Source organism: Vulpes vulpes, chromosome 9 (assembly GCF_048418805.1).
Source record: "Vulpes vulpes isolate BD-2025 chromosome 9, VulVul3, whole genome shotgun sequence".
Lineage (NCBI taxonomy): Eukaryota > Metazoa > Chordata > Mammalia > Carnivora > Canidae > Vulpes > Vulpes vulpes.
The window spans coordinates 58861781-58875385 of NC_132788.1; the positions used below are offsets into that span (position 1 = coordinate 58861781).

Here is a 13605-nt window from a genome sequence, read left to right on the forward strand (position 1 = left end):
ATGCTCTAATTTATGCTACTTGAGAAATATCCCAATAAATTTATCTTGAGAAGCCATTATTGCCTCCATCCTTTGCCCCACTTCCTCTCATCAGTAACTTTGTCACCTCACCAAATGGAGCCACTCAGAGGGCAGACAAGAGTCAGACAGCTTTACTCAGAAAAGATCTTGCTATGGCTCTATAAACTAGACCTCAGTGGGTGGTCTGTGGGTGGGGTGGAGTGGGGACCGTGGGTGCAGCCCCTCATCCTCTCAGGAATGAATTTCAGTCCAGGGCACAGGTAGCCAGTGACCTGGAGGGTAGGAGTCAAGCCATGGAGTGGGCAGCTCATTGGCTATTTCGGCCAGCCTGGCCTTAGCCATCTTTCCTTTCAGGCCTGGCTAATTCTTCCCATCCACCCTTCATACCAGAGGAGTCCAGGTTAGGGGAAAGGGGGAGAAGGAGTTGCCTGTGAAATGGCTCTGGTAGCCTGCACTTGAGGAGTATGGGTGGCATTTTCTGTCAAATGGCACCCAGCAGATTTTGAATGCTACACAGGTGTGTCTCCATGTCAGAGATTCATCAACCTGTGGTGCTGGTCAAAAGCAGCTCAGACCAACAGCAGGCACCGGGCTGTCCTATTAACTCTCACATCCCTGGTGTCTATCACAGGGCTCCCCTGAAGCCAGCAATGCATAAAGATTTTCTGAATGAATGAATGAATGAATGAATGAACGAACGAATAAATGGAGAGCTAATATTGAAAGGGCCTCTAAGACACTCTGGTTCAAAGAATTTGAGGGTAGGCTCCTGATTACCAGGCCAATGTTCATTCCCATGATGAGGGCAACTGCCCTCCAACCAAACCACAAAAAGCCCCTTGTGGTCCAGGGCTCAAGTGGGCCCCCTTGCCCAGGAGGCATGCTATACCCTCACCTCATCCCAGCGCTGGGTTTCCACATACAGCTGAACCAAGGACTTCAGGTCACCAATCTTCAAGTAGGTTTCAGCAGCATAGCCAGGGTTATCCAGCTTCTTAAAGTAGTAAGCACACATCAGCAGGGGCTCCCGCTCGGCCTTGTCCAGTTTACGGGCAATGTCGATTAACCTGGAGGTGAAAGCACAGGGAGGAGATGGATTCCTGTAATAGGAACCTAATGGAAGAAAGCAGGTCTTCTTGGGTCTTCTTGAGGGCAGGCTCCATGTTGATTCATGTCGATGTCCCTAATGCTCGATATGGGGCCATGCCCCTGGTGCTTGACAGGTGGCTATTAAATGAGTAAATACATAATCCAGAAAACACTGCCCAGTGACCAGGAGAAGTCCCCTGCTAAAGGACACCGTCTCCCTGACTTTGTGTGCCTTTCACAGAGTCACTATCTACCCAGGAATGTCTGGGGAGAGAAATGAACAGCTACGATCACCTACTGGTCCAAGCACAGTGCCATGAGCTTTCACATGTGTGATCTCACTGAATCCTCATTGCCCTGACAGGTATTATTCTTTTCCTTCTACAGATGAGAAGACTATATAGGCTAGGTAGAAGGTGAAGTGGCTGCTCAAGACTTTGCAGCCAGGAAGCGGCAGAGGCAGAATGCTTTTTACACACCATTTCAGGAATTCTCACGGGAAAGTAGAGGCAGAAGCAGGAGAGTCCTTCAGCCACCAGGACTTCAGAGGAAGAAGCATGTGTGGAACCTGCGCTGAGTTCTGGAAATCTTGGCTGTGCCTCTCCTGCCGGCCAAGGTGCTACCCACGGGTGAAGGGCCCCAGGGACCACTGGGGCTCACCACTTCTTCCCAGGGGTAACTGGCCCTCCCACTATTTGTGGAGACCTGGGGGGTGGATGAAACATGTTTGTTCCCTCTGGTCAGGCTGAGGTTCAGAGTAAAACCAGCTCTCTACCCAGCTTGCTCTTTGTGAGAAAAGAAGAGGAAGCAGCTGTAACAGATCCCTGTCTCAGACACAGGCAAGCTCGGGGAGGCCTGTCAATCTGTACTTAGAATAATAATGGCATCTAAAAATAACATTTCTCAGCAGAGAAAGAACGCATTTTTAGGGAAAGGTGGCACAGCCAACCCTTTAGAGCCCCCCAACCCCACCCATCAAACTAAATGTCCCTGGAGAAGAGGCACCTTTTACAACCAGACCTGGAAAAAGGACGGAACATACTTAAATATCTCTTTCCTGAACTAGTTAGGCATCTCCAGAGTAACCTGATACATGTCAGTTGCAAATGAAAGTGACATGAAAAACCAGAGGGGAGAGCAGGGCCACAAATCTGCTTGGCTCTCTTCTGTACCACTCCTTTTGTGAAAAGAATAAACTGGTGGGGGAGGGCAAGATCTATGCCTCTACCTTTAAGAAACTTTATTCTTGCCCCAGGGAAAGATGGGGTGGTAGGTCACATACGTATGGGGTGTATGTGAGAAGCATACACACTAACTACATGGTGGGGGCTCAGGGAGGTAACTTAGTCATTAACCAACCTCTCCTTACTCAGGTCCTGCCTAGGCCACCACTACCTATGGACCACAGTGTGGCTTCCAGAATAACCAACAGCCTTTGGGGCTCAGACTGAGCCCCCTCAGGAGCTGCTCCCTCACCTATTCTTTACTAGCTGTGGCAGTATGCCCCTGTATATGTACATGTACACACACATACATACACATGTGAATATGAAGTCTATCCTCCTTGACTATGGAAGGAGAAAGCCCTCCCTCTGGAGGTCTGGTGCTCTAGGAGTCTCAAAATTCTCTCTCTGGGCAGCCCCACTGCCTGCCTGCCCCTCTTCTGTTCTCTACCTTGGTGAATTCAGAACAGCTTTCAACTCCCTTGCCCAGCCAGCTCTGACACCTGCACCCAGCTGGGTCCTGTCAGTTGTGGCTCTTCCATGTCTCTTTCTTTCCTTCAGCCACATGTCCCCCTGGTGCACTGACTGGCCATTTACTTGGCCTCCCTCCCTCTCCTTTTCCCTCCTTCTACATCTACTACCTGTGTGAGCTTGCGGCAGCACAGCACCGACCAGGGTCCTTACCCCTACTGACAAATCTCAAGGCCTTCACGTGGCACCCAAGGCACTCCCAGGGTGGCTATCCCAGATTCCCCTGTCTGGAGCCACCCTCCTGCCCCTACACATGTATTCCATCCCCAGCCAACTCCTGGTTTGTGCTGTTCCTTTGGCCTCATGCCCTTCTCCTTCCTACCCTACCTCTTAAAATTCAAGGCCCTTCACTTTACAAAGACCACATCCTAGAAGATGATGTCCACAGTTCCTCCCGTGAGAATTCATGTCTCCTTCCCTGGTGTGCTTAGAACTTTCTTGTTCTTTAGTTACTACCATTACACATGCTAGGGGCACTGAAATCAGTCAGGTCAGTCTGAAGCTCAGTTAAATGGTTTCTCAGCTATTTTGCCTCCTGTGATCACTTGGTCCTTGAGCCTTGGTTTCCTCATTTGGAAGCTGGGCATGGAAACACCACAGCTTAGGGTGTTGGGGAGCATCAAATACCTGCAAGATATAGCAGTGCCTGGCTCCTAGGAAAGGCTCAGTGAATGGCAGTTCTAGTGCCTGGGTGTCTCCCCCTACTCTTCTTTCATCCCCCGACCCTTTCCCCAGGGACTCACTAAGCTCCTCAAAGGCAATGATTGCTTTGTTCAATCTCTGTGTCTCCCAAAAACCTAGTCACTATAACATTTGGATTATATATTTAGAAAAATACTGTATTTTCCCTTGTCAGTCAAAACCAAGAGATGACATGACATGACATGCTGCCAAATGCTTCTTGGGGCAGGAGCTGAAAACCTACATGTCAACCCAACCATGGTCACCGGTGATCTCTATGGCCTTGACATGCTCTCCCGCTGAGATGTACATCTCCACGGCGGCTTTAGGCTCGTTGATATTTCTAGCCCAGTCAGCCTGTTTGGTGATTAGCATCTTTGTTTCTTTGGGGTCTCCAGATCCAAGGAAATCCTGAGGAAGCACAACAAACAAAAACACTCCGGATTAGAACTTCCTGCTGCCAGCATTACGTCAGGCTGCCGAAAGCTGGAGCAAGGAAGGGCTCTGTTTGGCTGAAGTAGGCAATCAGGATGCAGGCATGAGCCCATCCCTGCATGGCTGATTGGGGGGCAGTCCCAGGTGTCAGGGAGGAGTGCTCATAGGCCCCACAGGTGTTCCTCAGGGGTATGGGGACAGTGTCAAGGACTATGGCCCTAAACATTTCCTGTCCCTCCCACTAACAGACATTTGTTCTTCAGCTAAACAATACTTTCCGGACTCTTTGGAGTACTGTACACAAACTCTGCAGTTTGTGATCAGGTTACTTTCTCTCTCTCTCTCTCTCATATAGAGTTGGATATATGTGTGACTATTCCCATATAGTGACTCTATAACCTGGTTGCCTAATTTCAAATATCCAGACCTACAATCTTCATTCAGATAATAGGGACGATACCACATGCCTCATAGTGAGGCTAAGCACATGGCCCCATAAACCTAAACAGACAAAATGATGTACAGAGTTCTGGGGGGAACCCCTCTGTGCCCCCTCTTCAACTACGCTAGAAGTACTTTTCACATCTGTTTTCTGATTCTGCTGCCTGAATTTAGGGCATCATCCCATTGGCTTCTCCCCCCAGCTATGTGCCTAGAGCAGATAAGAAGCACAAGTATTCTTGGTTAGTTACTTTTCAACTGGATGATATCAAACCCTGTTCTGATTATCAGATCTGTAGGGGTAGGGGCAGCAGGAGGCATGGGGTGGGGGGGAGTGAGGGGAAAGGCCTAGAGAGAATCTGGAAGGAAGAGATGTCCTTCAACCACAACATGTGGCCTCTGAAGGTCTATGCCTGGTTTTCCTGGGTTCGCCCTGGAATGTATAAGAAACAGCCTCAAAAAATCACCTTTTTAGGATACAGTTAGCCCAAATATATACATGGGAGTTTGCCATAGTTGAGGCAGCTTTTGGTGCTGGTATTTTTAAAGGTAGGGCTTTCAAAAAGGGAAAAAAAAGGAAAAAGGGAAAAGAAAATTCAAAAAGGGAAATTAAGAGTGCTTAGAGCCCAGATCTGCATTACTAGTAAGAAGTGGTTTGTCTCAGGAATAATGTACCCTGCAGAGAGTGCACTGTGTCAACCTCACAAAGTATAAAAAAAGCATTCCTTTCCCCATGATTAGCACTCATTTGTCAAGAAAGTACAGTCAATGTATGCTAAAAACCCACTTGAACAATTAGCTCTCTCTCTCTTTTTTTTCCATTTGCTTTCAGGGTAATTGTGTAGTCCCTAAAATAATATATTAGATTGGCCTAAAACAACAGGAGGAAAGGGCATCATTTACTCTGATGCTGGGGAACCAATAAAAGACAGGCCTATCTCGCTGGCCTCTAGTCTCTCTGGAGTTCACACAGGGGAAGAAGCTAGGAAAGCATTCACTGACAATCTGAAGATGCCTAGTTTGGGCCATTAAAGATATAGCCTTAAAAAAAAAAAAAAAAGATATAGCCTTTACTCTTGGCAGCTACTGTAATACATACTGGTTATGCTCGAAACTATGCTAACCTGGTTGGTTAAATGAGGTTAGCAGCTGGAGAAAACAGGCACCATAAGAGAACAGAAATGTCCTGCAAAGTGAGTGCTCCAGGGACTCAGGGTGACTAGTGAGGGTCAGAGGCCATGAGTGAGCCATAAATTTGGGTCATCAACAAGGAGACCAACCAGACATATAGCTCACAGGTTTGGAGGAGCCACCTCCAGCCCAACAGCCCAGCTCAGAGAGCTCTGACTTAATTGAAGCTGAGTCTAAATGATTCCTTCGAGGCTCAGCAAACTGGGTTTTCAAAGGTTCTTTGGTCCCATGAAGCTAATTTACATGTTATCTAGGGCCATGGCAAAGACTGTGTCCTAGAGTGGACAGAAAGAGGCCGTGCTGAGTGATGAATGAGACTAAACAGTGTTCTCATGCCTGGTGATTTTGATAAGGACATACTACATAAGAGTTAAGAGCATTATAATTCCCTTTATCACCATATAAACATGTCACTTATCCGGAAAGCATACAATTTATTTGTACGTGGGAATGTAATTTAAAAATTTTCTGAAAACCAGATTGAATCTTGGGAAGCAATTTTCAAGTAAACAAAAACATGCCATGTTAATAAGCACTGTATTTCCCCAACCCCCCAACATAATTTATATGTACACATTTCCTCAAAGTCAGACTATTGGGGGTGGGGGATTGAAACAGAACCAACTTACTTGGAATTTCGATCAAAAACTAAAACCAAAACAACCCCCAGAATACTTACCTTCATAGAGGCAAACCAGATGGAGTGTTAAGTGGGCTGCATTTATGGATAGGAGACTGTGGGTGCATGAAGCCCACCTGAGGTGTGAGGAGGGGCCTCAGTGTAGGGAGAAGAGTGGGGCTGGCTGGGGAGAGGCCTGAAGAACAGCCACTCTGTGGTCACACTTAGCTCCTCTCATTTTCCCAACCTTTCTATAGTTTGGCCTTTGCAAAGGGCTTTCTCATATATTATTTTGTGCAATTCTCAGAAATGAGCTGAGCTGTAGCTATGGTACCCTATGAGAAGAAAATGGAAGCTCAACAAAGTGAAGAAGCTTTTCCTAGGTCACCCATGTCCAAATGTCAAGGTGAGCACCACCACTGCCTACTAGGTTTCAGAGGTTCTAGGAAAGGCTTCTGGTTCTGAAGAACAACTACAACCTGCTGTTCCTAATGCCTATATTCTACTCCTAGGGATTCAATCCTGCTGTCCTCAGTTTAAATCTCATTATCTCCAGAAAAAGACATAATGATTTAGTTGTTCTCAGTATGAAGTTAGTGCTAAAGAGTGTGTGTGTGTGTGTGTGTGTGTGTGTGTGTGGTGGGAGTGTAAGGAGAGGGTAAAAAAGTGGAAGAGGACAAAGTGGGGGAACCTCAAGCACTTGGATCTTGGGGATGGGGTGAAGAGACAGGTTAGGACCCAGGTACTCATTCAGGGCAGAACCCCCTGGGCCACATCACAGTGACCAAGATGCAACCCTCACCTCCAGGATCTCACAGGTGTAAGATGAAAGAGCGTAGCCATCTTTGGAAACAAAAAAGGAGAAAAAAAATGGGGAACATTTTCCATCTTGAATTTGTGAGCTGGATAATTACCATTAATAGCCACTAATTGGTTGTGGCTGATGACTCACTTAATAACATTGTGAAGCTTATTCTGACAGTACCAGGAAAGGCAGGTTAACAAAGGCAACTCTGCGGAAGGAAGAACCTGGTTGCTCAATGCACCTAAGGCTCTTTTACCTCGTATTAGCTCCCCAGTGGGACTTGTTCTCACATAAACCATCAGGAGCCTGCTCTCGGAAGACCTCTGTCATGTACCCAGACCTGCTGGGGACTAACCTTAATAGAGGACCTGCAGATGCAAGAGGAAATCTCCATCACTCATACAGATGTACCTCTGGATGACAGAAAGCACACTGTGCTAGTACCAGAGGGCAAGGACTCTGTTATGGTATTTCCAAGGCCCAGTGCAAAGCCCAGTATCAATCAGAGAGCAGACACTTAGGAAACCTTGGCTGAAGTGAACCATATTGTCCCATATGACAATGGTAGAACCAGCTTGTGCCTGAGGATGCTGATTCTCAGTGGCTTCTACAAAGAAAGGTTTGAGAGAATTTGTGGGAGAAAGATCTGAAGCTCTGGACCCTGAACACTTAATGAAAGGACCATGCTGGTTCAGACTCAGTCTACAGATAGTCCATCCAGTCCACTCTGTCACTGACAAAGGTGTGAACTATCATACTCTTGTCCCTTTGATCTCAGCCTAAAAGGTCAGCTTTAGGTCAGCTTAAACCAGTGGCCATCGATGGTTTCTTTGTTTGCCAATTTGCCCAAACTCTTTCTAATAAGGCTATTGCTATTTTTCCATCTGTGTCACTTCTTGGGGTAAACATCTAAGGCAGCACAGTATCAGAACGCAGGTGGGTTCCATGAATCTTGGGCCCAGGATATGGCTAGATTACCTTGGCATACTCAAACATGCGGAGGTCAGTGTACATGTCGAGTGCGAGGTTCTCATGCCCACTCCTCTTGTACAGTTTGGCGGCTTCATGGAACTTCCCCTGGTAGGAAAATACATCTGCCAGAAACAGGTCATTGTTGGTCTCTCCCCGCTTCTTCCTCTCCTGGAAAAATTAGAAGCACAGGAAATAGCCTCTGCAGCCATGGCAGGAAGCAGCCTTTACAAAGGTTAGATGTTGCTATTTCAAGTTAAGCCCCTGGGCCTTTCTACTGGAACCTCCACTTGGCTCCTGGGCTGTTGTGTCTCTCACCTAGGTTTCTGGTGGGAATGCTTGACAACAAAAGCAGATTTGTTTCCCCAGATGAGTAAAGATCAAAAGTAATGCAAACTTTTGTTTGTTTAACGGAAATTCCTCAGAGTGCTTTCTTGTATATTCTTCCAAGGAAACAACTGTATAGTTAGGATGGTGTGTATTTTTTTTAAAGACTTATTTATTTATTTGAGAGAGAGAGAGCATGCACACACACAAGTGAGGAGAGGCAGAAGGAGAGAGAGAATCTTAAGCAGACTGCCCACTGAGTGCAGAGCCAGACACAGGGCTCGATCTCACTACCCAGGAGACCATGAAATCATGACTTAAGCCAAAACCAGAAGTTGGATGCTTAACCAACTGAGCCACCCAGGCGCCCCTAGGATGTGTACATTAACCACTTATTGGCAGCCCCCAAGATCCCAAGATTTCCCAAGTCCCCAGGGCTGGTTTGGCCAAGCTGTGACCCATGATGATGCAGATAAGTAAAAATTTAGTGTCTCTTCCCAAGAAAGAGACCAACAAAACAGGATAATGAGTCTTCAAATGTCTCTGTCTCTAAAGAGAAGCTGAGACACATGCTGAGCATCCACTAGGTGCTGGGTATGTACTTCCTTCCCACAAGGACCCAAGAGTGAGTGGTACCACCCAAGTTCACACTGAGGGAAGCTGAGATTCAGAAGAGGAGCAAGTGAGGGTCATATAGAGTTGGCCTTTGGACCCAGTCTGGCTGACTCCAGATGCTCTTTGTACCACAAAATACCACCTTCGGAAACAAGTGACAGCCCCCAACCACACACCTGCATGCGCACATACACATATGAGCAGCACTGAGGATGAAGAGAAGTAACTGGCATATTCCTTCCTTCCATGTTAGGGAACATTCATTAGTCTACAGCTCAAGTATTTGTAAACACTCAATAGCACCCAATCTCTCATCCCCAGCAGTTTGCTTTTGCTTGTTTTCTAGCAAGTGTATCACAGTGGAGGAAGATGAGACATTGAATCAAACTCCCAGACAAGCTGGTGAAGTTTTAACAGCTGGAGGCAACATGCTTTCCCACTGACAGAAAAAAATTTTAAAAACCAAAAAAAAACCCCAAAAAACAATAACTAACCCCCCCCCCTACACACAGTTTAGGCTAATCAGTCAAATAAACTAACTCCTAATTGTAGGGAGTGAATCAAAATCTTGCAGTAGATTAAAAAAAATAGGTTTCACTAGGCATGGAATTTAGGCCTAGGCCACAGAATATCACCATGATTAATAAAAATGATTTACATATATTCAATATGAATATAGCCATATGAGCAGATTCTCTTCCTCTTGTTATCAGTATAGTTATATCTCCTCTGTTCCAAAGGAGCCTAACAAGGAACCTTCGTTCCCTGGAATAGCGCCAAATGCCCAGAAGCAAGCTACTAAGGCCTCAGAGCAGCCAAAATGGATCATTGGAAGCAATTTGCTTTTTTCAAAAGGCAATTCTTACAAGTTTAACCAACTGCCCAGCTCATAGCACACTAGAAGAGGCAGTAAGACATGAATTCAGTAAAACATGATACATGGTGAAAGGTGGTCCTCACAAAGGTCAGTTACCTCTGCATAGAGAACACATTCATCCCATGATTCCAGGTTAAGGCTCCTAGATCCAGACCAAGTGTATTCCCAAATGCCAGCCCCGGAGAGTAAGCAGTACTGGTCATTATGAGTAGATGGCTCTGAACAAAGCCTTAACCATCTAGGTAATTAAGCAACGGACGATACAGATGCTTCCTATGACAATTCTGGGGGAAGGGTTAGGTGGGGAGGGGGTGCATCAGAAGCAACTTCTTAGATGGCAATAGGGCCTCAAGTAAAGATAGCTTGAGCTTGGGAATTAGAACTGGCTTTGAATTCCATCCAAGCTTTTGCTTGTGGACCCTTGGGGACGTGACATAGCCTTTCTGAGCCTTTCTGAGTTTCATTATTTATCAAACAGGAATAAGAACGGTATCTCATTAAGTCAGTATGAGGATTTAAAATACAGTTGAGACTTAGGCAACATCAGTGTTAGGAGCACTGATCCCCACAGAGTTGAAAACTGAGGTGTAACTTTGGACTCCCCCAAATTTAACTACTAATAGCCTATTGTTGACTGGAAATCTTACTGATAAATAACATAAAGTTGATTAATACTGATTTGATGTGTTACATGTATTATATTATCATATTCTTCTGATAAAGTAAGCTAGAGGAAAGAAGATATAATTTTTAAAGATTTTATTTTTAAGTAATCACTACACCCAACGTGAGGTTTGAACTCAAGAGTCACATGCTCTACTAACTGAACCAGCCAGGCACCCCAAGAAAATCATACAGAAAAGAAAATATATTTACAGTACTGCTGTATGTATCAAAAACAATCTGCGTGTAAGTGAACTTGTGCAGTTCAAACCCATGTTGTTCAAGGGTCAGATGTGGTATATGCACTGATCGGGCATGGGGCACTGAACAGGTACTCAGCAAGGGACAACTATTATTCGACTATACAGTCTATGAGCTCCTGCAGGCCTATCTTCTGCTAAGCATTTTGCCCACTGGGCTCAGCACAAGGCTTGACCCACAAGCCTTGTGATTATTATGTTGAACTGAATTTCAGGGACAAGATGTTTGCTGATTTCCTCCCTGCTTCCATATGGGAATTCAAATGTATCTCACATTCCCTTAGCCTCACAATAAATCTGTTCAGGAGAAAAAATATGTATGCCTTTTTACAGACAGTCACAGGAATTAAGAGTATTGTCTACCGTTACCCAGCAAATGGTACCCATGGAGCCAGCCTCTTCAGCATACCCTGTCTACATGCTCCCTCCCCAGATCCCATTGCTGTGAGTGGGGAGCAGATCACGTGCATTTGGGAAATGCTTCCTCCACTGGCACATTGTTGGAGTGCTAGAGGATGGTAACTACCTAACAACCACTGCAGGGATGAAAACCAGTTACTGAGAAACCTATTTAATCCTCCTAGAAACCCTGGGAAATCAACCCATTTCACAGACAGAAAACAAAGCTCAGAAAGATTAGGGACCCACCTGCCTTACCTCATGACCAAGTGACAGACTGCACTCCTTGCTCCCATGTGCCATCTCCCCGCCCCATGGTACTCTGTACCCCCAGAGCAAGGCTGTGGCTTAAATGCTCAGACATCAGTAGGCTCTGTTTATGTGCCCCTCAAGGTTCTTGCCTGCTAGAAGAGCTCCCTATAAGCCACTGACAGTGAGTCTGTGCTTTCTTGAGAAGGAAGAACATTTTGTCTTTTACCTCAATGCTGTTGATGAGCTCTAAATATCGGAGGTCTTGTACTCTGGTGAAGGCCTACAGGGGAAGAAATAAAAGAATGAAATCAGCTGCCTTCTGAGCTTCAAAAGTGGGTGATTGGCTGGTGGTGGGAAGTCAAGCTTTAGAAAGTGAGCCAGTAAAGAGGCAAAAGAAGCAAGCATTGATTAATCGCCATGTGTTCAGAGGGGTTATACCACCCAGTGAGGCACGGCTTTATCCCTGGGATTAGTCCACACAAAGAACAGCAAAGAAGTCCTGGTTGCATCAATCACTTTGGGATTAGGTAAAACAAAACTGTGATACTGCAGTTTGTGATGGTGCCCACTTGGAGGAATCTCTATGCAAAAGAGAAGAACAGGGCGGTCTGATACTCTAAGGCAGTGTCATGGGAGTGGGAGTGGGGGAGATGTACTGACTGAGCAAAGACTGCTATACATCTTGGTGACTGGGATGGAAAGCAGCAGACAGCTTTGCTTACCAACAGTGCATAAATACAGGGCACCCAGAGCCCACAGTACCAGCACAGAGGAAGAGGAGGAGGGGAAAGTTGAGAAGGAATAAAGATGGTTTCTGGAAGGGGAGGGGAGGTTAGAGAATAAATCACTCCAAGTCCCTGGAAGGCAAACTCTTATGTAAATCCTAAAAGTGTAGCTCTTGCCTGGACTCACAGTAAAGCCAGAGACTTTAACCCATAGGCTTCTAGAAGTTTCTAGGCAACCTTCCTCAGAAGATTGGAGTTAGCAAAGTCTCTTTTGGTGCCTTCTGATTCTTCAAGGGGTTTCAAGGAATATAAACTACCATGTCAGGCTGATCTTCATGTGGCTTTGCTGTCAACATTTATACTCAAGTGTGCTGCTTTAAAATGTCCCATTTGAAATGGGCTGACATACCTAAAGGAGGCAGCAGGTCCAGGAGACCTTAGAATATGAAATGCAGAAGAATCACCCTGACCACTTGCAGCTTCTACTTCATTGCATGACATCCTCCATCCTCGAAATATTTGAGGAAATGAGCAAGTCATCTGGCCTCTGGCTGCCTTTATAGATGACCACAAGGTGACTTCATCTTTTTATCCTGCAGGGCCAGCCATCCTGTCAGGGACTGAGGATCCAGAGGTAAATATGACCTGTCCCCATCCCCATTCAGGAGCCCATGTTCTTAAAAGGGAGGCAGGTAGATTAAACAGACTATTGAATTTCCATGAGCTAAGAGCTATACAGGTAAGAACTAGATGCCCTGGAGAACACCGATTCACTGTCTGAGCACCAGCAGTGGCAGAGGCAGGATTAAGAAGAGGAACATGGCAAATGCATATTCCTGAAGAGGAATTCTTTGAAAGGGTAAAATAGGCATCACTTGAGCAGAAGAAGGCCAAGAGTATACCTGTGTTCCTTGCTGGAGGTCTTATAAGCTACCATCTAGATCTGGGCTTCCTTAAAACAAAAGGAAAGGGAAAATCTGGAATGTCTAGCAAAGGGGCAGAAAGGAAAGGAGTATTCCAGATCTCAGTCCTACTTCTGAGATTTTCCAGCTGAGGGGCCCTGAACTTACTTCTTCTCTGCCTCTAGGCTCCCAATATCTGCCTTATAGAAAGGGGCAAACTAGCAATACCTTCTCCAAGGTCTTTCTAGTTCTGCTCTGCTAGGATTCTAGGATTTGCCACCTTGAGAAATCTGTTTCTGAGTTCCTTCGACCCTCACACATTCTGCAGAGTCAGGGGTGCCCTGGTCGAGTGGTCAGAGTCATGAGGCCGGTGAATAACCTCAGCAGAGGGAAGTGTGGGAACAGGGAAGCATCTGCAGGGCTCTCAGGCAGTGTCCTGGGAGCTAAGTAGCTCTCCTCTGCCATCTACTGGAAACATCAGCCTATTGCTGGAACCACCCTCCACCTCCTCTGTGCCTGAGTAACTTGGCAAAGCAGAAAAAGAAAGGCCGGGAGGGTTGGGATTCGGATAAAATGATCA

The 13605-nt window shown here is 46.0% G+C and overlaps 1 protein-coding gene across 6 annotated transcripts in view; it reads right to left on the reverse strand.

The window, feature by feature from the left end:
* IFT122 (intraflagellar transport 122) overlaps nt 1-13605 on the reverse strand; it is a 71293-nt gene that overhangs the window by 13747 nt on the left and 43941 nt on the right. For 4 of the 6 annotated variants that reach the window (XM_026016979.2, XM_072720259.1, XM_072720255.1 and 1 more), the window contains 4 exons: nt 11625-11678; nt 8015-8176; nt 3790-3956; nt 917-1088 (listed from right to left, as the gene is read on the reverse strand). In XM_026016979.2, the coding sequence (XP_025872764.1) occupies nt 917-1088; nt 3790-3956; nt 8015-8176; nt 11625-11678 (555 nt within the window). The remainder of the gene's footprint in view (nt 1-916; nt 1089-3789; nt 3957-8014; nt 8177-11624; nt 11679-13605) is intronic. The other 2 variants (XM_072720258.1, XM_072720256.1) reach the window with 1 other exon arrangement.